The following is a 27,359-nucleotide window of genomic DNA, read 5'->3' on the forward strand; positions in this document are numbered from 1 at the left end:
CTTTTCCCCTCCCAGATAAATGAATGCAGATGAAAAAGCATTTAAAGTCACTTTTTTTCAGATCAACAAACAACAAACTGAAGAAATAGATCTTTATTTCCATACAGCAATTTCTGTTAAAGGGTGTAAATGGGTCAGGGGGGAAAGTGCACACACTGATGGTTTTATGTGTAGTCAATGAAGCACTGACATCACAGATAATGTACGATGAGGTGATTGTAACATCTTGTATGGACGGTTTGAAGAATGCAACATTTCGCAGTAAGTATGAATGTGTTGTTAAGGCAGAAGTGCGGTCTCCACGCTCCCGTAGTTAAGCTAGATGGCTAAGGACAAAGCATCTTTTGTGCAAATGTATATACACAAGAGTAGTCACTGTACCACATCGTATCAATATTAAGCATAAACAATCATCTGGACCCGAGGTTGAAATGCAGAGGTCCTGTACAGTACTTTCTTCCACCGTCCTATGGCAACAAATGATCTCTTAACAGTCATTTCTGTCAATGAACAAGCAACAACATAATTCCACTACTCTCTTTGACCGTTTTTATTCATTCATATCTTATGTGCAGGTCAGAATGTGGCAAGTATTTAACACCACAGAAGGGCAAAAATAGACATAGAAAATATATATGTTTCATAAATATATGTGGATCTGTTCAGTAAACAAAATGGTCCCAAAGTACTTCCATATCAGAGTTTATTTTCATCCAGATCAGAAGCTGCTGGACAGTAAGATGACACAGGAAGTTTGACAAGGGTTTGTGTGAGTTGAGTGTGGGTGGAAATGTGGACAGATCAGATGACTGGCGCGGAGCGGTCGTTGGTGACAGTTGGACGGAGCCTGACTGTGGCGAAAGGGTTCCCTCCCCTGTGAAAAATGCAGCAGATGATGATGAGTTTACGTCCGAGTGACAGAAAAGCAAATCATCTCGCTCATGTTCTTATGCGACTTACGCGAGGAAAGCTGGCGGGGGTCTTGCGGTGCCATTAGGCTGACTCGCCTGTGGAGGAGAAACAGACATGTATACTGTCACATGCGAATCACGAGCCCAACCAAACACAAAACCGTGACACATTTGCACTTTTAATGCCTCGGCGATTTATCGCCACGTTTGTATTTACACTCGTTTGATTTCTAGGGGAATTTAACACATTTTCCACAGCTGAAGGATTGAACACACTGTACTGAAAACAATTTAATGCCTCATGTCACAAGACGATGTATGGAACCTGGATCTGCTGGAAATTCAAGTCTGTAGCACAATGAACCGTGCTAAGTTTTCTTATGACAAGCCATGGTGAATGCAAGTGTCTTAACAGGTGCTCTGTGCCTGGAAGGGTTCACCCATAAACTCCTTTAACAGATTTATAGCTGAATCATTACTCGGATCTAATAAAAATTTGGATCCTTATTAGATACTAACATTTTTCGTAACATCACAAAACTCTTGGTTGCACATTTGTGACTTTGCATGAAAACAAACAACAAAAAAGTCATGATGATCACATTGGCAGTATAGAGAAAATGTACCTGAACCCCAGCTGCACAAATATTGTAAACACAAATGTTTATATGTTTTTAATAAGTTAAATGTGGTGACACATTTACTTACACTGCAGTTTGGAAAAAACAAAACGAAACCAAAACCTTTAAACAAAACTCCATGTTGGGTGAACAATTATGGGAATAACTACCTATTTTGTTGGCCCTGGAAGTGCCCTCTAAAATATACACAACAAAAATAATATATTTTCCATAGCCCCGAAAAGTGATAGGTTGTTTTAATAAATAAGATCATGTTACACTACACAATTTACTGCTCACTATAAAGTAAAGGTAGCAGTAGTAATTGAGTTATTGTTTTACACAATAGTGGTTTTATAAACTGTAGCTTGCTTTTGTTCGTCTTCCTGGTAACATCCACTGTCCCGGATTTAACGTGCCTTCTGGCCTTCAATCTGCAGTACTCAACAGACTCCGCAAGAGGTCAGTAGTGGACCGATTGAGCGACATTGCTGACCAGGGCGCTTCAGTCTTGACACTACCCATCTCATTTCCACAGAGGCCCAGCAGTTTCATAACTTGGTTACCTGGACTTCAAAAAGCCTTTATTTAAAAGAAAAGTAATAATTTATCCTCTAAATAAGATTCTGTGGAACTTCCCTTAAACCAGGTCCTGGATTAAGGTTTAATATATCCAGCACTAACACAGAGTCACAATATGCTAGCAGACAACACAGAGTTCAGTCAGCTATGAGTATCGACTTCCCTGATACTCTTACAGTTCAACTTTCTCTGTAGATCTCAATCTTTCAGATCATATTCTCGCTTTTTCTGCATCTACACTCTATTCATTACTATTAGTTGTCATCTTATCTCTCCCACACCCAAACAAACCAGTGAGGGTGCTTTTTTTAAACTGATAATGACAGAACATTCCAGAAATCCCACCTCCCCCTACATCTCTTGTCTTTTTCTCTCACCTTTCCTTGTCTAGACCAACCAACATCATTTAAAAACAGGTTTTGCTGATACAGACTCCAACCAGTTTGTTGACATCAAGCAAAAGAAAGAATGTGGAAATACAATCAGGCTTTAAGCCATGGTGCTATGTAAAAAAAAAAAAAAAAAAAAAAAAAAGAATTATGAACTAGCAAAGAGAAAAAAAAATAACCCAAGAAAAACATCTAGTTTATACCAACAGTGCCAAGAAATTTATTCAGAGGTAATTACCTGAGATAACCACACAGACTGATGCAGTATGCATCATTATGGCAATAATATTCATGAATGTTCCAGCCCCAAGTTGCTAACTAACTTTACACGCATGCATAAACATGTGCGCACACCAACACACAACCTCAGCCGCCCACTTTTTCGCCGAGTATTATAATCTGCTGTAGCTGTAGAGAACTTTTTCCCATACGCGTGTCTATTCTGGGATCCTGCATATGTCTGTGTTTTAAAAAGTTATGGCAAGGGTTCGTGAGTCACTAGGAAGGAATAAACTTCCCTGGAAGTGAACCCTGTTTATCCTGGAACTGGTGGGAGACATGTAAAGCAGGAAGGAAAGGCACGAGGATGAAAAGATAAAGAGACAGATATGTGAGTGAAAGAATGAAGGAATTGACAATGAGGGATAGTGGATATCAGGTTCACCCAGAGTGGAATTCCACCATAATGCAGAGCCAGGATGTAGACTGATACAACTGACAATGGACACACACTAACATTTGGTCCCACTAGTGTAAGTCAGCCTGAGGCCCTGACCAAAGTGACTGGTTAATAATAAATGCAGGCAAGGAGGAGAAGAGTATCTCCATTTGCCACCTGACCTTTAAGTGGGTCAAACATCAACCTAACAGAATAGCCACGGCGACTGTGTTTATTTTGTTTGTGTTTTGTTTGCTTGCCTCATCTTCCATGTCCAGTTGTGGTCAGAAGTTACACACTCATCATGCGCATTAATGTCATGAACATTTTAGGCTTTTAATGATTTCTTTCAGCTGCTGGAACTGGTGGAATAGTTGTACAACATATTTGACAACTTTAAAAACAAGAGTTGGGTGAAAAAAAGCTGGGGTTTATTTTGGATCATCTCTAATCAACAGGCTCAAATCTATACATACACCCACTTCATCTTTTAATAAGTGATGGTGAAAGTTCTATGATAACTTGACATGGTTAAGGCGTATTAAGTTAGGGATTATGATTGACTACAACTGTTGTGTCTTTGGAGCATTACAAGAATTTGTTTGACAGCACTCATTAGATTGACCAATACTTGGAACAATGGGAAAAGCTAAGGACATCAAAACTGACTGAGAGGGTGCCGACCACGAAAGAAGCCTCTGCTCCAAAATCAAAAGCTTCAGGCTTGACTACCCACATGGACAAGCCAAATACTTCTGCAAAATGTTTTTATGATCAAAATTGAGCTATGTGGCCACAATAACAAATCTAAGATATCTGCACTTTGTGCTTCCAGAAAGACCTTCCCAATGGTTAAGGTCAGATAACTTATGGATGATGCATAAATGATGGGTCTTTGCCAGGAAATCAGTCTAAATAAATGCTACAAAGAAGAGTGGAAAAATATCTAATATCAGAATTATACAACCAAACACTTTTGATGGTCATTTTTAGAAAATCAAAAACACAAAACAAAGAAACCCAAGAAATGTGTTCACGGGTTTGAACTTAAGTCATTGCGTCGTCCCTTCAGAATAGAACTGCAATAAGAAATCTTGTGAAATTGGTCACACAAGTAAAGTCAAGACGTTTAGGACCTTTGAAAACAAGCTACAGTTAAGGTTAAAGTAAACATGACTGTGTGTGAATATTCAATACATGTTGAGCAGATATTTTTCTGTGTATGTGCAGGTTTGAATTCTATGTTTTGCATTGTAAACAAACGTGAATGTGCAGGAAAAGAAATATGTGCAAAGTCCATATCCAACTGTGGCTGACCAATATGAAAGGTTAAGTGCACAATTTATCTTGACAAGCAATGTCAGAGAGGTGTAGTAAAGATGGTTGTAGAGCATATACAGAGCTTGTGTAAGTCATTGTGCAGACGGGTCATGCGCATTTAACCCGTACATACCACAATGCATTTACATCCAACCAGCAGACGGGAACAAAAAGGCCTTCCTAGAACCAAACCACAATTTGCCTGCCATTTTGCATGGCATGCAAATGTAAGAACATTGGCAAGGTAAGAAATAAAAAACTCTCAGAGATGGATGAAATAATATTAATATTTTAAAAAACATTGTCTGCATACAAAAGCTTCTGGCAAAGAATGGCATGTGTGCACCATCACCCTAGATGATAAAACCTAATTTTCAATTCAATGTGAATGCCTCTTACTAGAGCAGCCTCACCCAGAGACCCATCATCACCACCCTGGAGATTATCCTAACAATAACAATCATTACAGCTGTGTTCTGCTCACCCACAAAAAACAGTGAAGGTGAGTTGTGGGACTAAAACTTTGGACACAAAGTCAGTTTTTAGACTCAGTATTTACTTTATTTTCTCAGAACACCAAGGTGCATATTCAAAATGCATTTCAGGTTGTGGATATTTTTAGCATCTATTATTAATTATCCTGTTTAGACTTATGCTGTGAGAGGATGTGCATCAGAACCTACATTTGCAGTAACTAAATAAACTTTATACATGTGTCTCTCAACCCGGAAATAGGAAAGTCTAACTTTTTTAATTTTATTTTGCTGGCACACATACGTTGTCTTAAAAATAAGACTAAATATTACAAAAATAATCCCATACTTTACACTTTTTGAAAAGCTCAAAAGTGTAAAACTGTCCTCGAGTCCTAACAATTACATTTTTTTTCCCTTCATTGTCTACATCAGTCGACACTCGCACTATATTAAAGTGTGGTCAGGTTTCCAGGACACACATGAAAAGCTCATCTGACACCACCTACATACACACGCACTGTCACTGGCAGTAAAAACAGTTGAGGGTACAGCAGCCTTTATGCAGCAGGTATAAGGTGAGATGTAGCCTCATAGTGCCAGTCATATCACAACATGATGACAGTATGCTGGCAGAAAAAAGCTGGTCAAACTCTTCGCAGACCTGATCTAAGATCAAATCAGTTGCTTTTTTAAGTCACGCCTTAAGTCTACCAGACTCTGTGTTTCTCTTTTTAAAACACCAACATGTCAGACAAAGAAGAGCGCACAAACCAAATCGCCAACTGACCGTGCTGTGATCAGACGAGGAGGCTACAGAGGGCGTGGGGGAGTGATGGTGATTGCTATTTGTGGTGATGGTGCCGGCAGACGAGGTGTTGTGGTTTGTGCTGCGTTGCGGAATGTTGCTGTAATCTGCTGGGGGGAGAACCATGGTTGCCTCGTCTGTTTCTGTGTCCTGGTGGTGGAGGTTAACCACACTTCTGCTGCGGTACGGGGCGGCGGGCTCACTGGAGAGGAAGAGGAGGGCAGTATAAGAGATGGTAAAAGAAAGATGGTCAAAGAAATGAAGTAGCTACATAATAAAACTCATCACAAGTGAGTCTCCAGGCATATGTGAGTATTGCATTTTAATTTTTAGTGGCTGCATCATGGGTTAGGGTTACCAGCTTAAATGTTGACGTTAAGCGATACAGATTGAATGTGGCTAATTGAAATTCCTAATATGGACAAAAGAAGAGGGATGCAGATGTCTGTGTGTTCTGTCCCCAGGTTCTGGTTATAGTTTAAATTTTCCCTTTCCGGGAGTGGTGGTAGTAGTTGGCTGGCAGCCTCTCTGTGGGAGGTGCCGCACATTAAGATCTAATAAATTAATCCAACAGGGATTAGTCTCTTTGAAGAAAAAGCCTGGAGTCGACTCTGAACCTTTTCTCTCTCTCTTTCATCAGCAGCAAAATCTATTCATCAGCAAACAGCATCCTGTTTCCTGATATTTTGCTGGGCTCGCGTGAAAAGTATCAGTTTTGATTCATTAAATAAAAGAAAGGAAAGAAAAAGGGCTCCACATGAATCATTTGATCACAAATTACTTAAATTTTATCAGAGGCTTTGAAACATTTATTACGTCAGGAACAACACAAGCGTCATTTAAATAAATAAATGAATAAATAACAGAAATAAAAATGAAGACAGAATGCTTAACAGCAGGACTCAAAGGTTAAGGAATGGGAAAATCCTCACAGAACTGTAAAGATTATCATGTCAAGAGGGCCAACTAGAGGAAATACTTCCAACAATAGAGCTGGCTGCAATATGACACCTGCAGGTCTGTGTGTGTTAGCTGGAATGTGGCTTCTCCTTACCTGTTGTTATTCACGAGTGTCTCAGTGAGAGCACGGCAGTAAGATGAAGGGAACCAGCCCCTCCTAAAAGAAAGAAACACAGCAGGCAACTTAGAGAGGATTGCATCAGCGGTCGTTATCAGCTCAATTGAAGGACTCTCCAAGTGATCGGTGAAGAGCCTGCATGCACTGCCCTCTCCTGAGCGGCTCTCTCCATCTCTTATCGAGAAGATACAGAAACCAGATAAAGGAGCAGGATCCGTTGCAGTTGCCTTTACTGTTGTATACACAGTCTGAATGTATGCCTAAGGCGACTATGCCAGCAAACAGGTTGAATCTGTCACTTGTTATTTGCAAAGAGGGAGAGCATTAAAGGTTGCAACTTCAATCACAGTTTTGGTTTATTTTGAAGGAGTTCATCTTTGACAATAAAGATTTCAGGCTGGAACAGGTTATTTTCCATCAAAGGAAACCGATGACGCAAATGAAGAAAAGATCTTGTGGACAAAGTCTTCTATTGAACCCGTCGAGGTGGAACATAGAGTTTGTGCGGAAAGAATTTGATTTTCACTGATTTAATAAAATGAGTCACGACTGAGCCAGAATTTCAGAGACCTGTGAGGTTTCAGTGGCAACAGTTCGAGCCCCCTCACACACACACACACACACACACACAGATGTCTAAATGAAACCTGACTCCAAAGAATATAATGAAAGACTAAAAAATTTATTATTGCAAAATTAATTTCTAGACGCCATGCTAAAAATTTCTTACCTTAATAATAAAAAATTGATTACTTTAGTTCTGAAACACATTTGAAAAAAAAAAAAGCTTGTCCCTATCCCAAGTTCAGACCAAGGACTCCTCGTCATTGTACTATTATGCAGAAAGATTGCTCCTAATCAGTATTTGATCAATCTGCCCCTCCCTCTGTGTGGATGGATGTTAATATTTGCACTAACTTGAAGAATAGGTATTTCCTCAGTGTACTTGCAATAGGAAAAAAAAAGAAAAAAAAAAGTAAAGAGTCAGGACCTACTGGAAAATGAATTTCACCCAGTCACACTGAATAACTGCTTTTGTTTATTTAAGGAAAAGTTTCCACAGAGAACCCGTGCTTGTTTCAACCATAACTGTTAATGCTAGCAACTGAGACTACTTGATTTCAGTCAAGGACAGTTTACAAGTACCGATTGTCAAGAGTGTACACTACTAGCTGTTCCTGGAAAAGAAAGCTCAACTCTAATGATTGTGACTGGATAATTTATTTAGGAATCATGCCAATAAAATGCACACACAGAAGTCAAATGTCATTATTTGACAAATGTTGCTCTATTATCCGTAGATTTTTCACTCCCTGGAATTAAATTTCTCAGTCCTGCTGGAATTCAATCTCTCAGTCCATCAATAGAGTCCATATCTGAAACAGTCCTGGTGAGTTGCTGGGATACAGTATCAAAGCAGATATGAGACAAAGGCAGAAGCCCAGCGAGAGAACCAAAAGAATCAAAGCCGAACCTCCTGTGGAACATGAAGCCCATCTTGTCTGACGCTGTGCTCTGATAAACATGACGATATACACTTTTTAAGCCTTTAGGCGCTTCAGCTTGCCCCACCTGCAGCAGCGAGGCATCAAGACCAAAGTTTTACTTTGTGTTAGCCTCATTTTTGAAAGCTACTCAGAAATGATTCTTTTATGCCCTTGATCAATCTTTCTGGGTATATTTGTAATGTAATTTCCCTTGAAAGCAATAAAGATCAAACCGGATGAATGATTAAAATTCAAAAACACATTTTCAAGGGCTTCAGATCAAATACTTGTCTAAAAAGTCACGAACGAGAGATCTGGGGAGAGTGGACTTGGTTGGTGCCTATCTGTGTGGGGGAGCAGGTGGCACTCTGAACTTCTCCCTCCACCTCACTCCAGTCTGCTATCGTACATCCCACCCTCAGGCCAGATTTTACTTTGATTTCCTTATCAGTGACTTCTCCAGCACAGGCATCACTTGACAAGCCTGGAGCTGTGTGTGCTCATACATGGTCAGCCTAGCAATCAGGCGAGGGACCATCTGGCCAGTTAAGACAGAATTCCACCTCCTATTAATCACCTGATTCATGGGAATATGGCATGAATTTTTGACAGAGGCAGTAGGAAGAAGGTGATGATGATACAGAGTTCTTGTTATGATTTAAAGACATTTAAAGCCAGCTGAATTACATCTCAATAATGACTGCATGTGTCACAGATCTAATCGGGCCCCTATGTACAGCACAGTGTGTGCACAAGCCTTCCCCCATTTCTGTGATTATAGTTTTTCATATCACATATCTGGTCTGTATAAATTCATCACACGTAGTTAGACTCACTTTCCATTCTTCTCCATTTCACCATACATCCATCCGTCTCTCTCATCAGGGATGAGCAGGACAATGACGTCTCCCTCATCAAAGCTCAGCAGTGTGCTATTGTTGCCCGCAGTATGGGGAAAGATGGTGCGCACACGTGGTCTCTTCACCATATTGTTGAGCCCTGTGGCGACAGATACAGACCTGGCGAGATTGCTGTCCTCGCCGTTCCCGTGGTCTGGGAGAGAGGAAGGAAGTTTAAAAAAAAAAAAAAAAAAAAAAAAAAAGCAGAAAGCAGTGTTAACACAAGGCACGATTAAGAATATAAAGCCTTGCTAACGTGGTCACAGTAGCTGCTATGGTTACTGACCTTGCCTAATAGTACTCAACAAAAAGTGCAACTGAAACTAAAGAAACTAAAATTACAGCTGCTGGATTTAGACATAATCTAATGTACAAGATAAACTTAAAGCATGACCTGATAGATAAAAAAGTAACTGTGACAGAAAATGTCTAGCAGATTAGCTGTTGACATATTTTACTCTGAACAACAAATGTCAACCTCATGGTCATAATTCAGGAGAAGTAAGAGGGCTGGCAAAGTCAGTAGGATTGTTTCTCTGGGAACCCGGCACATAAAGTCGTGATAAATTATCCATTGGCTGTTGAGGTATTTCAGTGTAGGGGCAACTGACCGAAACATCAATTCAATTCAATTTATATAGCGCCAAATCACAACAGCAGTCGCCTCAAGGCGCTTAATATTGTACAGTAGATCATACAATAAATACAGAGAAAAACCCAACAATCATATGACCCCCTATGAGCAAGCACTTTGGCGACAGTGGGAAGGAAAAACTCCCTTTTAACAGGAAGAAACCTCCAGCAGAACCAGGCTCAGGGAGGGGCGGCCATCTGCTGCGACCGGTTGGGGTGAGAGAAGGAAGACAGGATAAAAGACATGCTGTGGAAGAGAGACAGATTAATAACAGATGATTCAATGCAGAGAGGTCTATTAACACATTTATTTCATGCAGCTCATCATGGAATAACATTTTCTAGCGCAGAGAAGCAAATATCATCATTCCATGCAGCATAAAGGAGACACACATTTTAGGAACAAACAGATGGTTCTTGCATTACACCTGCAAAAACCATCTGTTTGAAAAGCACAAACGTGAGGACACAAAAGCACAGAGCAAAGTGCTAAATGAAAACAACTGTCAAAATACCTGCCGCAATACCTGTGCTGTTGCTTGAAGGAGGGGTTACAGCGGTGGGGTTGTTGTCCTGGTTGAACATATTAACCAAACGGCTGGGCTCAGCTTTCTTAGGTGGTGCCGGGGGAGTAGATATGTTCTGCCACAGTGCAATGAATGAAAACATTAGCGATATGGTGGCTGTATTTGTGAAACCAGTATGTTACTTATTTCCTTTAAAAAAAAATAAATTAAATAAAAGATAAAAAAAAATAAAAAATGATTTTTTTGTCAAAACATGCAGGTAGTAGCAGCCTCAGTAACAGCTAAACAAATGACCAAGAATTACTACCCTAAGCAGTTAAAAATGTCGGGTCTAACAGACAAATGTTTATCATCCAACAACTCCGCCAAGGCAAAAGTCGAGGTCTGCGATCACTGCCATTATCATTATTATATGTTTTTTTAAGCAAGATTACATAAGTTGCCAAGGTGGAAAGGTGAAGTGTAGGCAGATGAAGAACCCATTAAACTCTGCGGCTGATCTGGATAATATTTTTTAAAATTGCAAAAACTGTCCTTGGAAGATACTCTGAGTATCCTTATGATTTAGTCTGAACATAGAAAGATAAATATGATTAAATATTCAGTGTCAGCACGGTAGCCTCAGTATATAAGGTACTTCTATAACCTTGACATCAAAACATCCTACACCCTGGGAGCCCCATCACCAAGCATGGCATATTCATTGCAGAGGCTACCTGCATATATGAGTTATCAATTTTTTGATGTTTGTTTTTTTTCCCTGTTACTTTTCCACATTTGACAGCAATGCTTTAAAAAAACAAAACAAAAAAAACCCCAACCTTGTACATAACAGGTTAAATCTTGTCAAGATTGGTAAGCAGACCTACAGAGAGACACTCGGAAATCGTCTCTCTGAGGTAAGTTTCCATTACGTAGTAATGATATTTTATCTAAACAGTACTAAAAACAAACAAACAAAAAAAAAAACAAAAAACAAAAAAACAAAAAAAAAAAAAAAAAAAAAACATAGTACAGTATGAAAGACAGCAACACATGTAGCACAAGAACAAGTCTTAGGATTGTCACTTTGATCATACCACACTGTGTCGTGACGGGGACGGGGAGGGCAGTGGTGTGATGGGAACTGGCTTACGCAGCCCTTCAATCATTGACAAAACACTCTCGGGCATATTGGTGGCATCTTTGCACTGGTCCTGCCAGGTGCTCAGCTTTTCCGACAGTATGTCTCTGGCCTATCCAGCAGTCGTGGAAATAAGAAAAGATATTAAAAGAAAACATGAGTAATCAGTAGAAGGAGTGCAACATTTCTATCACTATGGCAACGTGATGCATTGAGACTCTAGAGATTGTGGGTTTCGGAATAAATTCTTCTGGCTGAACCAGCAATATAATATGACTAGAGTTTGATTGCTTCCAACATAATAAGAGCAGGACTTTGTCTACCTTGTCATGGAAGGAAGCGAACTGATAGGATAATATGCAGTGTTTGTCCACAAGGAAGCAGAAGCGCCTCTTCTCCTCCAGCAGAGCCTCCTTACAGCCATCGGCGACGAACAACTGCATGTCCATCTGTCGGCTTGCCAACGTTTCTAGACACTGCAAACATGCATGCAAGTGGACATTAAAAACCATAGACAACATTCAAATTGTTTTGTGTACAAATGCACATCTAGGCAAACATAACTGAAAAGATGATAAGCTTTGAACAGATCAGATTCAGCAGGTCTGAACTGTGTTGTGCCTTCCAAACAACCACCTTGAATAAATCAAGGTCTTATCTCGCTATGCACATGGTTTACAGCCATTTAGACACAGTCATTGTTGAGACACAAAGAAAAAACCCAACAAGGGCAAAATGTATAAAAAGACCAGGGTTCCTTTGCCATTATTCTAATCTGTGTTGTGCAGAGGACAAGTATTATTAGTTTAGATCTTATTTTATTGACAGCCTGTGCTGCATTTGATGTTTAGTGAAAGGGCAGAACAGTAGGGAGGGCTGCATTATCTACACTGACAGTCTGGGATCATAAAAAGGTCAGAAAGCTACTGAAAGGATTTGATGTGTCCACGTATGTGGGATCCATGCAAATGAACCAGATATTCAGATATAAATATTCAGTTTCACTTTCACTACTCCAGTAAATGCTGATATCACTGAAATGTAATGAAGTGAACGGTGTTAGAACAACAATCTGAATGAAACGGCTTCTTTTAATATTGCCTTCATTTCCTGACTTCTTCATGCGCCTTAATTTATCTCTTTTTTTGGGGGGGGGTGTCAAAATTTGTGGGAGCCATTTCTCATCCAACTGACTGGAAGTGTCACACCTCTAACGGCTGTTAATGCATTGCACACACCCTCTCTATTCAGCTCTTACAGCTCTGTCCTTGGTTGATAAATCCTCAAATGGCCGAAGGCTTTATTTACCACAAACCTGTGCCGGGTACAGTGCATTTGTAATCCATGTTATTCCCAAAAATATTCTGCACGTAGAAAAGTGGTCACTATTTGGTAACACTGTACCAGTAAGTTAAAATGCACAATAACATGACCTCATAATTAAAAACAACAATACTGCCTATTTAAAAAAAACAAAAAACAAAAAAATCCACACAAAAAGGCAAATGAATACAATTTCTTCTGGTTATCTAGACCATGAACGAATAGGGGGCAATACCGTTTTGCCCTTTCTAAACAGAGTCGCCGGTCTTCCTGACCAAATGAAAATCTTCCTGTTTGTTTATGCTTTCGTGACAGGCACAAACGCATCTATTTAGATCTGTTAATTTCCTCCATCGATACCAGAAATCCTGATAACAGGCTTACCTTTGTGTCTGTATTTCAACAAACAATCATATGCAAATTTCAGAAGCAAATACTCACACCTACACAAATAAGTGCAGAAATAAAACTCTTACTAAAACTGTTCTTGTTACTGACCAGTTGTTCACTTATCATTTCTCTGTGCCTCCGTTTTGTTTCAATCAAACCCTGTGAGGGCACATTTTAATGCAGCCGCGTAAGTTTTTAATCTTTTACTATCATAATGAAGGATATAATAAAACATAATGAAGCACAGCTAGAAAACTGTAATGGAGACCACACAAACACAAATGCATTAACTGACTTCTTTAGTACATTTTGGGGATTTCTGAAAAGCACCTGCATATATTTCTACAGTACAGACAGATTATTATACAAATCGGCAGTATTTTGTGAGCGCCATTTTCTGTTGCTTCTACATTGTGGTTTTTCTGACACGTGTTACCTGTGCATGTCAGAAAAACTGCAATGCACAGTCTTTTCTAGGTGAGAAAAATAGAGTGAGCAGTACAACCCACATGATCCACAACACTGTTTTCAACAAACTGATTAACACTGCAAAAAAAAAAACAAAAAAGCAGAAACACTAAATTCAGTGGGATGAATTGAAGTATTAATAACTCCACTACAGCCCGTTTGCTAAATTGCTGTTTAAAAATACAAAAGGACTTAAGGGCAGCACAGAGAAGGAGAAAAACATAGAGTGAATATAGGGAAAAAGTAAAAGGGGAGTGTAAAATGCAGTTTCGACACACACACCCTGTTAATCACTTTACATCTGTCAACACCATAGTCACCCTGTTGCTATGGACAAGCTATGTTTATCCGGAGAACTACAAGGTGAGGGAGGTGAGAGTATCGCAGAGGATCGCAACAGAGATAACCAAACAAAAAAAAGAAAAAAAAATAATTACACACCTCCCCAACAGATGATTCTGACTTTCTGCTCTTTGAGGTTTAAGAGGCTTTGATACAAATCCCAATCTTTGCTATCCTTGTGTACAGAAAGTAAAATGTGCAGCAACTTTTTTTTGGGAGAGCCTTTTAATTAGGTGTCTGACAGCTGTGACAGCACTCCCAGTTCATTTATTTATTCATTTTTAATTTTATCTTCTCCGTCTTCTGTCAGATCCTTCCCTGCCTTTGAAGAATCTTTGGTGTCTGGTGAATCATCTGCTTCTGTAAGCTCCTGTCTGCATGCCAGCCCAACTTGGTGTCTGTTGGATCTCTAAATCCCATACCTGGCTTTAAATCAGATAAGTAGGCACAAGACTTGCGACTTGATGGGAAGGTGAGAGAGCAGTAAGGTGAAAAGGAAAGAGGAAATGGAGCACGGTAAAGTGAGAGACAAAGGAATGAGAAAACAAAAGAATGAATGAGGTGACAGAAGAATTTATAATAAGGGAGAAGAGGAAGCAAGCCTGAAATTTCTATAAAGCCACAGGGCACGTGGAGTTCATCATCAACCGTGTTCACACAGAAGCTTGGCTCTAAAACTAAAGCTGTAATTTCTTAGATAATTTAACTTGCTCTGACATTTCATGGTGAAAGCAAAAATCCAGGGCTGTAACTAACTTGTTTAAAATGTAATACAAATGTGAATCAATGTCCTTGGCAACTTCACTGAGCTTCGTGACTCTATCGAATGTGTTTTGACTAAAAGTCCGTAACCTAACCCCAAGGACATTTGGCTTACTATGATTTTTGACAGAAAAACATCAAATACAGTTCCTAAAAGAGACTACAGTACGATTCAAGCTCATATATCTTGTAAAAATAAATAAATAAAATGCACAACTTCTTGTGCTTCTCTCTCTCTCTCCTTTATAATAAAGAAAATAATTCTGGGCAATGACAAGTCAAGTGTAGGCAGAGGTAGAAGCTAAAGCCGAAAATAAAATCAAGTATTTATGTTAGTGCACTCCTCTAAAGTGTGAAACTCCTTTTAAGGTCTCTTTCTCTTTCTTCCTTTAACTATGCAGTTTATCAGCCTTCAGTAAAGTAGACCTTGTTGACAAAACACACAAATCTTTAAATATGCAAAAGACACACACACACACACACACACACACACACACACACGCGCGAATAAGCTGCCTGGCAGGATCAGTGGTAGGCAGGTTATGCAAGACTTTAAGTTGGTATGCTCATAGGCCGAGGGAACTCTGAGGTTTAACTCATTTGCACTTTCCACTTAGCAGCGTCACTGCCAGGGTGTGGTTGCACCATGTAATAACAGAGTTAACCTGTTATAATGACTTCATATTCCACAGTGATTAATCGAGATCAATGACGTAAAGCACCTGAGGTAACTGTGACACACAGATCACGGATAAGTACCAACAGATAAATGGTCATAATTTAAAAAGACAATAAAAGCACACTTTTAAACATTTTGGCCCTTGTAAAACATTAAATACATAACAAGACAAAAAAGTGCAATAAAGTCTCCACTTCTCAAAGAGTGGCCTGGTTAACTTTAGCGTTTCCTAATCAAATGTCACTTCTATAGCCTGAAGAGTTAGTGCTTGCTTGCTTTCTTGTTTGTGCACGTGTTTGGCAACTTTTATAATTTGACATGCGGGTAGAACAAGATGGTGTAAGGGGACCTTGTGCGGGTGTATTCTTGAAGAAAATAAAAGAAGCCAAAAACCCCAAACAAACAAGGAGCTTCTGCACAACTGCACAGACCAGATGCTTCACATATTGCCAGTAACTTTTGCTACTCTGGCTGCAAGTTTCAGGTGTCAAGGTTTGTGAATGAGGCTCGTTATATGAACACGCCCACGTGTGTCAAAGAAAGCGCATGTGTGTACGATGTGTCATGTGTCTGTAGGAGTTGTTGGTTTTTTTTTGGTTTTTTAAGTTCGTCTCACCTCGCTTTCCTTGTTCTCGTACTTGTTCGCATTCTTGCCTTGGCTCTTTCTCCTCAGCTTCTTCAGGTCTGCCTGGGACTTCTCCAGAGAATCTTGCTTCATCTTGTGCTCCATCTGGTATCTTTTAAATGTGGCCTAGATCAGAAGAATGATTCATGTAAATGCTGCAACACCAACCTGATGCGATTTGTCAGAACCATCTTGGGTAGCAGAAATAAGGAGAAACTGTGAACTTTAAGAATAACTGGATGAATCATTTGAAATTTAAAAATGGTGGTGAAAACTGCCAAAATATATCCACAGTCCAGTTTTCAGTATATGCTGGATATATTAAAAAAAAAAAAAATCTTCCAGTACAAAGTCATGTTTCACACTATGCAGTAAACTACGCAAGCTGATTTGCAATGTAAACCGTTTCCTAAAACGTCTGTGATGATGTGTTAGGCTGGATCCATCTACTATATGGCACTAGTGCAAAGTGAACATCAGAGAGGAATAACTTTGTTTTATTATAAATAAAATGTAAAGTGTGCATACAGCTACCTCTGCACAGTCATGTAGATCCATTTACAGACTCAGAGTACCAAACATCACTCTGAAAGGGCACAGACTTGCTGTACTGCAGAAAATAGGCCCTTCTTTGTCCTGTGTTGTGCTGATAATAACCCTTTCAGTAGGACATATGCCCAATTCAAAGAGTCACAAAAAAATTCCTGCATTATTGCACAGAACGAGATTATAGTTCATCAAGTGCATAAAAAGGATTGCTTTTCATATTTTTCAACTCAACACGGTTTAAAAACCATCATCTACGTCCTCCTTACCTGCTGATCCTGTATTAAAAACCAATTCAAAGGCTTTTATTTTTGAGTCTCCCTCACTTCATGTAGTTGCTGAATAAAAATGTAAAATGTAGCACAAAAGCCAGTGATAACAAAAACAAACCCAAACTTAGTTGTGCGCGCACACAGAAAAAACTACTCACTGTCATGTATTTGACATCCATGTCAGTCTTTCTCTCCAGCTCAGCTATTATGTCTCTGTGGAACCTCTTAAACTTCAGGTGAAGAGGAGGAGGAAGGACAAGAGAGAAGAGAGGATAGGAAGACACACTGGTTATTATAAACTTGATGGGTGGATGGAGGGCTACAGTTTGTCAAGCTTTGCTGTCAGCAGAAAACAAGGAAAAATGCTGCAAGTCTCATGGAGAAAAATGGAGAATGATCATTTAAAGTGTATCGGTGTGGGGGCGAGAACCAAGTCCAAGGTTGCGGTTATGAATGAGTCAGATACAAAGCGTGGGAATGCCCACAGTCTTCTCTCAGATGCTCTCCAGCTCTCTCCCTCTCATTAGTGTGAGGGAGTCAAAGCGCTCCCCTTGTTGTGATGCAGTGTCTGCACCCACACGCAGCAGATCAATGATGTGGAAGACCCCATCACTGAAAACATAGATGACCACAGGGACTGTAGTATACATAACACAGTCATCAGACTGACTCTCTGACCTGAATTAATGCTGTGAGTCATAAACTCGCGTCCATTAACAACTGAGCCCACCCACTGATGCCGTTTGCAACAATGTCTCAGAAGAGTGCCTCCCAACTTTTCTGCGTCATGTTCATGTTTTCTGGTTTACTTTCAGGCACTAGCATCATTTATTTGCACAAAACTTGTGCAACATTCAATAAAAATAATGCGCCCAACATGTTGTGATCTTTTTAAAAGGTCTTAAACATCTAAATTTTAAGAATGCTTGTGTTGTAGTGAAATATGATACATAAAATTCTGCTAATTATTTTCACTTAAAATATCTGATATTTGCAAGTTCCAACAAAGCGATGGCGTCTTTTTCCATGCTACCTAAACACAAAGTGAACTGAAATTTTGCAACATTTACATAATAAACATTTACAACATGTTCTTCAAAACTGAACAAAAGATTAATAAAGTAGTCCGTGCAACCGTTTTGTGGTGTTAGTGTGCTAAGAGCGTACACAATGCTCATACTTAATTAATCAAACTGTAACTGCCCCAGCTGGTACAGGACAGGACATGTTAGGACCTGCTTGTTCTCAGCAACGAGATAAAGCCCCAGCTGCTCCTACAACCCAAAGCCATTTGTTTTCCTTCTGTATCTAATGTTTCATGTTTTTCTTGCTCATGATGCTACTTCAGTTGTTGTAGGTGGGTAGGAAGATAAGGTGGTGTCTATCAACAGCAGCAGAAGGATGAAAAGAACCGTTTGCTGACAGCACACCACTAAATGCCGGTTAGTGAATTCCACCTCAGTCTGAGAAACAGGTTCAGAGAGTGAGACAAGCATGCGTTTGGGAGAGGCAATACAATTAAAAATCAATTCGATAACGTAAAACAAAACATGTATACATTTGCAAAAACATATTCAAGACTCACGTTTTCCTCCAGCTCAAGATGAACGTTCCTGTGGACCTCTGAGATTTCTGTCAGTACTACACCTGCCAGGTGCAAAAAAAGGAGGGGGAAAGATGTCACACAGGTTAATGTTATAAGATGGAAAGTTTTGTCTCGACTGTACAGAAAATCATTATCTAAAGATATTCCACTAAAGTGTAAAATGATAGCCATAATGCACAGCACAGACTATAGCCTATAAGCCTGACAGTATCTGCAATATTTCTTTAACCAAAAAAGTAACCAGCTACAGATGTGATGTAGGATTTCCTTCACTGGTATGAAAGCAAACTATATGGAGCCTGGACCAAACGGGACCACTTGCTGCTCAGGAAATCAAAAAGAACTCAGATGGCAGGCTGCCACAAATCATAACCTGATTTTCCTAAAAACAATCAAATTAGGATTACAGAGCACAATGCAGAGCATAATAACTACATGCTTGTAGCGCCAAGCCAAAGTACAGCAGTTTCATTTTAAGTCCCCACATCCCAGAGATAAAAATTGTACTACCTCTTCTTCTATTAGACAAGTTTGAAATTTTTAGGTGTTATTCCTTACTTTTTTAAATTACTTTTAAAAGTAAATTGGTGGTTTCAAGTAACAAATAAGCAAAGTATTGGCAGCTCCACTGAAGACTGATTTCCCTTCAACTTCTTTGCATTCAAATAGTACTGCTTAGTACCCAAAGCCAAGCATTATGCAAAACTAATAGCAGTAACTCTACTAACAAGAAAGGCTACAAACGGTCTTGAGTCTGGTTTGCCGTTTACACACAAGCACTGAGGTGTGATTTTTCTAGATATTATTGATTGTAGGTGCACGTGGTCTTTAACCTGCCAGCTCACTGAAACTGAATCTGTGCCTATTTTGTGCCCACGAGACTGGTCTACCCAGGCAGGTCCCAGCTCGTCTAACTCAAATGGAGTATCTCACGCAGGCTTTTTTTCTGCTGTGCAAGATGTGAGAAAAAAGGACAACTGAAGATAATTTCTGCACTTCATTCTTATGACACTGTCAAGAGTTCACATGCAAAAGAAGGCTTTTGTAACATACTGCCTTCTGGATAATACTGCTCACAGACTGAAATCTGCATGGGTGTGTGTGTTTGGCTGGTGCAGTCCTTTGATAATCACCATTTTCAACACCTCTTAGATGATGGGTAGACACAGAATAACAATGTGTGTGTATAAATTTGTCTTGGGCCAATTAATAACTTGTGTTTACACAGATGGTCACTCTGGTTGTTTAGCCAGCATTCTTTGTCATCTTCTTTCTGCAATAACGTCAAAACAGATAAACTAATTTGTTTAGAAAATGAATCATCTGTGTGCAGTCTCATGAACACAACTTATTCGTAAGACATCCTTAGTTTACATCCAACAGCAATTTAAATTCAAGATAATGCTCAGCATATGTCGGGTATATTTTCTGCTTGTAGCATAGATGTGGGATACATCAGTGGATTTGCCAACACAAGATTACAAGACGTTCAACAAATGCACGCTGCATCTTCTCCCACACTGAGCATTTTCCCATGGGTGCTGATTCCCATGCAGCTGCAGCCAACAAATACAGCTGTACCGCACATATAAGTATTGATAATGATGTAACCAGCCATCAGTGGCTTCTGCTTCAGGATACAAACACCTCCAGTTTGTGTGTTACAAACAGACAAGCCAAATCATCATAGAATAAATACTTTACTCATCAAGTCCTCATCTAGATTTGTTATTTGTTTGGTTTACAGAGCAGTAGACCCATACTGAAGCACATGGATAAATAGGAAAAACAGCCTGCACACCAAGGTTTGAAAAATAAAAAATTGCTGTCGTCTTTCAACTGTGTTCTGATGTGCACAAATGCACTGCGCAAATCCTTGACAGCCTTTCAATATGCCTGCAGACACTCTGACCTGTACATTCATCAGTATGTAAACACTGCCCTTCCCTGCTCCATCTTTCCACACCTTGCCTGCTCCACCTTGCCTCACAGTGAGACTGGCTGCTGCAGTTCAAACAGCTCGGCAGATAAAGACTCCGCTCATCCCAGTAAATCTGCCCTTTGACAGAGCAGAATAAAAGAGGCTGAGGGGTAGTGCAGGCAGGGTAAGGGTGGGAGAAAAATATGGTGAGGAGATAAATAGTGAGGCAGAAAAAAGGTACTACAATAAGTATAAGAGAAGAAATGACAATGTAGTAGTGCTGGATATGGCAATACACAGTAAAAGAAAGAAAAAGAGTTTAGAAAGGCTATGCTAGATTTAAAATAAAACAGGGCCCAAGACTGGCCCAACCTTAAATTCCCCTCATTTTACAGTAAGAATAATCTTAAAAATGTCAACAGGTGTGGTATTGAGTCAAACACCAGACAGACTGGTTTATATGTAAGGCGTATAAGTCGAGTCATAAACATACCTCAAAAACAAAATTCAGAAAATGATGTCACGTAAATGTTTCATATTAATAACTGCATAAAGATTGCATCAGTTTCTTTCCAGCAGTTCTCACTCATTTGTTTATTGTTGCACAGACCACACAAAACGTTGCTCGGCAACAGGTGCACTCTTTTGAGCAAGGTGTGAGGGCAATAGTGTATCATTATGAGGATAATGGCACATTGCTTTTAGAGTTATTACCCAACCAGAACCACAGAGATAAACCCAGCCAACTCAACCACCATCGATTTAAATAAATCCCCTTTCGTCTCTGATGAGATACAATTGTTTTATGTCCCACATGACAGTGAACAGTGTCTTTCGTAATTGCATATGTTGAGACAGATAGGCAATGTCTGTGTTTGTAGAAAGGCTCTGAAGACGGAGCACTTTATTGCATTTTCCCAGAAGCCTGCAAAAAAAAAAAAAAAAAAAAAGGAAGACCCACAGTTCTTCCACCGTTTTTGACTGTGGACAAAATAATCCTGGCATCTATGAGAGCCACCTGACAGCATGCAAACATGCTTGGATTATGTAAAGTGGGCCTGGTGCCATTTGAACACTAGTCACTGTGTGTCTGTGTCCACGAAACATCTATAAATACCCTTTTTGCTGCAAAAGGACAAGATAGGATGAGATTAAATTCTTTGGGGACAATGAAATGCAGCACAGTCAAGATATCTTACAGGCTGTTTGCTGTTCCAATTTTTAGGCAGCAGTTTTGTGGTTCTTTTCACTGTTCCCTGTGCATTTCTGTTTCTAGCATCAAGACTAGAAGTACAACGAGAAGATGTAAAGAGCAAATTCTAAGCACGTTCTAATCCTATTGCATCCAAACAACCTGGTCTGTACATGTTAATTCCTGCTCTTTGTTTGACCAAACGTCAGAAACCTGAGCGTTCGAATGAGAAAAAAGAAAAAAAAAGAGGTTGACATTTGAACTCTGGCAGAAGTGGAGGGAGAGATAAAGGAAAGGGGCGAGAGAACGAGGTGCACCGGTGCTCTAATGCCTCGCGAGAGTATCTGGTTTCTGGTTATCTGTCACTGGAGCTCATGTTTCTTACAGAGCAGCTTCACTACAAGCATGAGCAGCCTCGTGATGAAGATGTGTAGACTTTAACGCCACATTTCTTGTAGAAGATGTCTCCACAATTATTACAACTTAAAACAATGTCTTAGGAACCTGACAGCAACTCACGACACAAATTGAAGATCCTGACTATTTATAGAGGCGTGCAGCACAGACTCCAAGTACAATGCATTTGGGTCTTCAAGCCTGGTTCATTAAACTAGATGAACACCCACCGCTCTACATAATCCAGCATAATGACTCAGAATAAACTGATCCGTCGTGAGATCACACAATGCCACACAGGAGGAAATTAGTGGGTATGTTACTTTGAATTAAAGGGAGGATTGTTTTTTTTTTAATGAATCGTTTAATCACCCGTCTATAGGCCCGAAACATCAAAATCAGAAATAAAATGGGTAATTTGAGAACATTAAAACTATTGATTTGAGTATTTAATCTTGAAAACTGAGTTTATTACAACAGTTTTTGACTGATTAATTGGCCAATCATAGCTGGGATCCTACCAACTGATTATGGTTGCAAGAAAATGCATGTGTACAATGTGGCGAGATCACAGATGGTCTTAAATTGCAGTATACACATGCTCAGTCTGTACACAGTATAATCTATCGTATGTTGACAGGCTCATCGTTATAGATGAACCAACCAAAATGTTTTATATCAATATTGTATTTTTGCAATTCTAAACCAGCCTTAAGGATGCAAACTTCAGAAGGACCTGTTGTCACAATATTTTATGGTAAAAATGTGCCACTGTGAATTCAAGGAGGCTATTGAGGATTCAAAGGCTTACTTTTCTAGCCACTTGCCAAGTGTGCACAGGGTGTTTCTTTTTTTGGGTGGAGTATCACTTTAACTGTGCCAGGAAACTGACACCAGGTGTGCTGCTAAATTTAATTAGCAGTTTTGCTACTAATCAGCAGGGGAGATGAGAGGCGTACAGTGGTTAAATCAAAGTGTGACACTAGTGACAATGACTTAGGATGCCAGACTTCTTTGGACTACAAATTAGCTCAGGGGAACTGAAGCCTGGGGAGTTAGAGAAGAACGAACATAGGACGATGAACAAACAGTGTATTCCCAAGTCTATCACACTCAAATACATAAAAATCACAAGAACGGTGCTGGAATTAATCAGTGGGTAACTTCTGATGTGTTCGAGCTAGAGCACTGTCTGGGTTTAGTTTTTTAGTGATAAAGAGAGGTTCAAACATTACCCTGCTCTCTTTCATCATGAAACAAACCAGGGAATAGCTGTTGTTCTGTTCATTTATTTTTTTCTAAATTAATTTTAGTTATATTGCACAAAGTGTCTTGTGGATATCTTTTGCAAACCTCTGATTTCTTATGAGGCTTTGCAGGTGTAGAGTCAAGGCTGTGCTTCATCGTCTTATGAGATGGGGCTGAGAAGGATTTAGACCAGCGACTGAGGGGCATACATATTAACTTCCTTTAGCTTGCGATTACTGGGTCATCTCATTGACTTGTGAATAAATTAATGATCCATTTCTCACACTGATGTCAGATGCACTTTAGAACTGGCAAATCCTGCTAAATTGAAAATATGCTCCCGATCAGCAAGGTCAGGAAAATTTAATTTAAGACTTAAATTCACTTTGTTAAAACTTCAAACCTAATATTTCTAAAATGGCAACTGCCACTGAATGAATTCAGCTCCTGTGTTCCTCACAATTATCCCATGTTTACACACATATTTAGAATGAAGCCAGTGATAAACATCTGATCATTTCGTGAATAAATCTACAGACATAACAAATGCAATGGAGTGAAGCTTGTGAGCTACTTTAGGAAGTCAACTCGAGATGCACTGCATTATTCACGTGTAACATGCCTCACTCTCCTCCCGTCATATACCCAACACACCCTCTCAATTCAGCTTTGTCTTGTTAAGCTGAAGAATTTCCCATCTTTTCCCCAGACCTACAACACTTCCTGCTCTTTCACCCAAACCTGCATCTACCCTGTATACTCAGAGAGGCCACTTTCCTATTGCTCCCACAAATCTGTGTGCAACACATACCAAATGACATTGACTGTTGCAGAAAAAAAAAAATCATTCAACTGAGGTTTTCCATCAACTTTAATTAAACAACAATCTGCTCTGGCTGAGGATCAGTAAATCATCCTTAAACTATTATTAGAAATGAAAAGACTGCCTTGGGAATAAAATACAACTGAATAAATTAGAAAGAAGGAAGTTTTTTGAGAAAAAGGGAGCTGCCTCCACAGTCTGCAGATTTCCCCCAGTTTATCCCAGTGGAGAATCACAGGACAGATCAACTTGGAAACTTACCTAATTCTCTGGAGACAGGAGAAACTGCAGCATTCTCCCCAATCTTAGTCAGTGCATCAAAATACAACTTTCCTGCCAGGGTCATTGCTGGGAAAATGATAAAATTGTCATTAATTTTTGTCACAGTAGCCCCTAATACCCTCTGAACACCACAGAGTAACAAATAGCCACATTATTATCCAACCTGTCCGATCCTTCCTCCAAAATGGCTAACTTGTCCTTCCAGTTAGCCATTTTTCATTTCTTAGCCAACTCTAACTTAATATATAAACTCTGAATCTTTTTTTAATGTAATAGCAAAAACAAAGGGGGAAAAAAAAAAGCTCACCTGCTACGGATTTCTCATAGTTCTTGCCCAGGTTGACCAGGTTCCTCAGTCCTGGGTTGAACTGTTCCATTACGGTCTAAAGGGGTTGAGAGAGAAAAAGGATTCAATGTGACTGTCAAACTGACAGAGTGACATTAGACGTAAATAACGAGGCAAAGAATGAATGAATGCAGTCACACTAGAGCCTGACGACAGTTTAAAGGAATCTATAACCATGTCCTTCAGGCACACATTCGCATGTAATGTCTACAAATTATGTCACAGAGGCCAAAAATTGCTTCTGTGGAAACTTAAGACAGGAAGCACAAAAACAACAAAGAAATAATAAATACGAATAAGAATGCACAATCGATTAAACAACGTGGGCATGAAAAGACACAGGCTAATCTGATATAAGTGGGGTCTCTAGTGATCGCCATCCTTTAATCAACATCGTGGAGTGGAACTAATTATGTCTTGGAAAAAGATTTACTAATTTTCTGAGCTCCATTTTACAGATGTCAAGTCCAACCCTCTGATTAGTACAGAATAGGACAGGTCTTGGCTAACATGCACACACACGCAAAACCTCCTTAGGACACCCATGGCAAACAATGTTTCATGAGTCTTGCATTGTTCAGCCACTTGTACGTCAGACATTTGTCAGCAGCATACTGACATAATGTGTAAGTAACAGCTCCCTGCTGATACAGGCATTCATAAGAAATGACTCAGTAACCTTTCCTTTAATTTTCAGCATCTAATAATGCTGTAAGAGAAGAACTTGTTCTTCCATTGCTGAAAATCACACTGCATTTTAAAAGTCCATGAAACATGTAAACAGCCAAATCGTGTTCATTTTCAACAAAAAACAAACACAACTTGCCACTAAGTATTTAAACAGACTATTTTGGGAGCCTGTCTTGCTTATTATCAATGAGCCTGAGGTGATGGCTGCCAAGGAGCTTGCTGTATAATCTTACCACACAAAACACACAGCCAGTTAAATTATTAAACCTGGAGTCTTTTTCCTGCATTTCACCACGCCAATGAGCTGTGGGGGTAGACCCTGGAGGAGGCCGGTGGATAAGAACTGTTTAAAAAGGATAAATGCGTGAGAGAAAGCTTCTTGCCTTCTTTTCCTCCTCCTGCTTTGAACACAGTCACCTTTACTCTGCCACCTGTGGCGTGCACACTGCAGAGGACCATTAAGTCAGAAAGCCTGGTGGGATTTGGTGAGTCCCACTCACGTTCAGTTAAACGTTTCATTTTCATTGGTTAGGCTTCTCTTTGAAACCCAATTAAATCATAGACTCAACAAAAAAAAAAAAAAAACCCCAGCTGATTACTTATTAAAATTGCTTTAAAGGGAGCAGTTTCCCTACAATCCAAGATAAGGAGGAGTGGTAAATACCAATTCACTTGAAAAGCTCCCGCTTCAGTAAATAAATTAAAGTTAATTAGGCTACTGGTTGGCACGGAACTACAGAACAGCCCAAATGATGCTGATCAACCACGGCAGCAATTTAATGGGAAAAGAGGGAAAAGGAAATGCCACTCCCAGGGTGGGGCTATTCTCTCAAAACCAGTGATTCAACTCACTAATAGGCAGTTACAAGCTCTCGGGAAGCTTCTAAACTAAAATAAAAAGTGCTGACAAAAATGCAGTGAACTCATTAACAGTGCAGGCTGAGATGCTGAGTAAACCAAGAACACACTTAAAGCTCAGGGATCCTGAAAGAGCAAGACCCTAGGGTAGGATAATCAAGTGTGATAATAGTCTTTTTTCTGCTGTAACACTGTCACTTACTTGTGATAGTGCCCATAAGCTAAACATATATCACCCTATATATTCTGCTGTGTTTTCAAAAAGAAGGTAAACTACTTAAAGGCGAATGTCCACACGACAAGTAAACTTTACTGCTAAAAAAAAAAAAAAAAACCTCACGAGGACCATGAATAACACCTGTTAGACAACAGGTTGGTAAAAGTCAACCTGTAAACTTGAACCCGAGTTTAAGGAGGCACTTCTTCCCTCTCGCACCTGTTGGGTTTCCCACCTTCATAGGAAAGCAGCGCTTACCTTGTATGTACTTTCAGCGAGCTTGTTCACCTCCTCCGCGTTCCTCGACATGTTTAATGTAGTTCCCTCGCGACGGCCGACAAAGAAAATATTATATTTTTAATTATGAATTGACTTATTTGTACACCGATGCCAAACACCCCCTCCCCAAAAAACAGGTCCAAGTGGGAGCGGTGACCAAACCTACGCAGACATAAAATTCCTCATAGCCAGCAGGAGACGTAGGGACGCACGCACAGCAACAAAAAAGGGAAAAGTAACTCCTGTGGTGGAGACTCGAGCTATCTGTTGCTGCTGCCACTCTTCGTGTGAGCACACACTCAGGGGGTGAAAATAAGCTGAGCTGTCAAACTTATTGTAGGTGGTTAGTTCAAAAAAGGGGAGGGGAACCTGTGGAGGTAGATGGGAGTTAAGCAAACGAGAATACAACTTCCGCTTTGACTTGATTTCAAAATAAAAGCGGCTGGGTGAAATGTCCACTGCAGGATTGTTCAGACTAGCGTGAAAACAGGTGCTCTAGATGTGAAAAGTTCGATTTAATTGAAAGCCACACAGTGGCATTGATGTTTTTAGCTGTCTGGGGGTCTTATCGATTCATTTCCGCTTC

The 27,359-nt window shown here is 39.7% G+C and overlaps 1 protein-coding gene across 2 annotated transcripts; it reads right to left on the minus strand.

The window, feature by feature from the left end:
* Positions 1 to 79: 79 nt before the first annotated feature.
* Positions 80 to 27,143, minus strand: baiap2l1b (BAR/IMD domain containing adaptor protein 2 like 1b). 2 transcript variants are annotated; one of them, XM_086289081.1, is made up of 14 exons: positions 26,753 to 27,143; positions 24,691 to 24,766; positions 24,363 to 24,449; positions 18,501 to 18,562; positions 17,074 to 17,145; positions 16,089 to 16,223; positions 11,832 to 11,984; positions 11,465 to 11,620; positions 10,374 to 10,500; positions 9,163 to 9,379; positions 6,816 to 6,878; positions 5,744 to 5,963; positions 961 to 1,007; positions 80 to 874 (listed from the first exon to the last, which is right to left on the minus strand). In XM_086289081.1, exons 1-14 carry the CDS (start codon positions 26,801 to 26,803, stop codon positions 802 to 804), a joined length of 1,539 nt encoding a protein of 512 aa, XP_086145207.1. In that variant the 5' UTR covers positions 26,804 to 27,143; the 3' UTR covers positions 80 to 801. The 2 variants fall into 2 exon arrangements, with proteins under 2 accessions (XP_086145207.1, XP_086145208.1); XM_086289082.1 differs by having other exon boundaries at positions 81 to 874; positions 10,386 to 10,500; positions 26,753 to 27,142.
* Positions 27,144 to 27,359: the final 216 nt, after the last annotated feature.

The sequence above is a fragment of the Aulonocara sp. 'chitande type north' Nkhata Bay genome, linkage group LG4, assembly GCF_057382095.1.
Source record: "Aulonocara sp. 'chitande type north' Nkhata Bay isolate Kocher_YH1m ecotype deep benthic linkage group LG4, A_spYH_male_GT1.1, whole genome shotgun sequence".
In the NCBI taxonomy this organism is placed as follows: Eukaryota; Metazoa; Chordata; class Actinopteri; order Cichliformes; family Cichlidae; genus Aulonocara; species Aulonocara sp. 'chitande type north' Nkhata Bay.

What these genes read in the sequence shown, in the direction of transcription:
- baiap2l1b (XM_086289081.1), bottom strand. Translation starts at nt 26,803, where the DNA reads ATGTCGAGGAACGCGGAGGAGGTGAACAAGCTCGCTGAAAGTACATAC. An exon ending in TCCTGTCTCCAGAGAATTAG is followed by an intron (nt 18,563 to 24,362) that starts GTAAGTTTCCAA and finishes TGCACCTGGCAG; the next exon opens with GTGTAGTACTGACAGAAATC. An exon ending in GAAATGGAGAAGAATGGAAA is followed by an intron (nt 6,879 to 9,162) that starts GTGAGTCTAACT and finishes TCTTTCTTTTAG; the next exon opens with GAGGGGCTGGTTCCCTTCAT.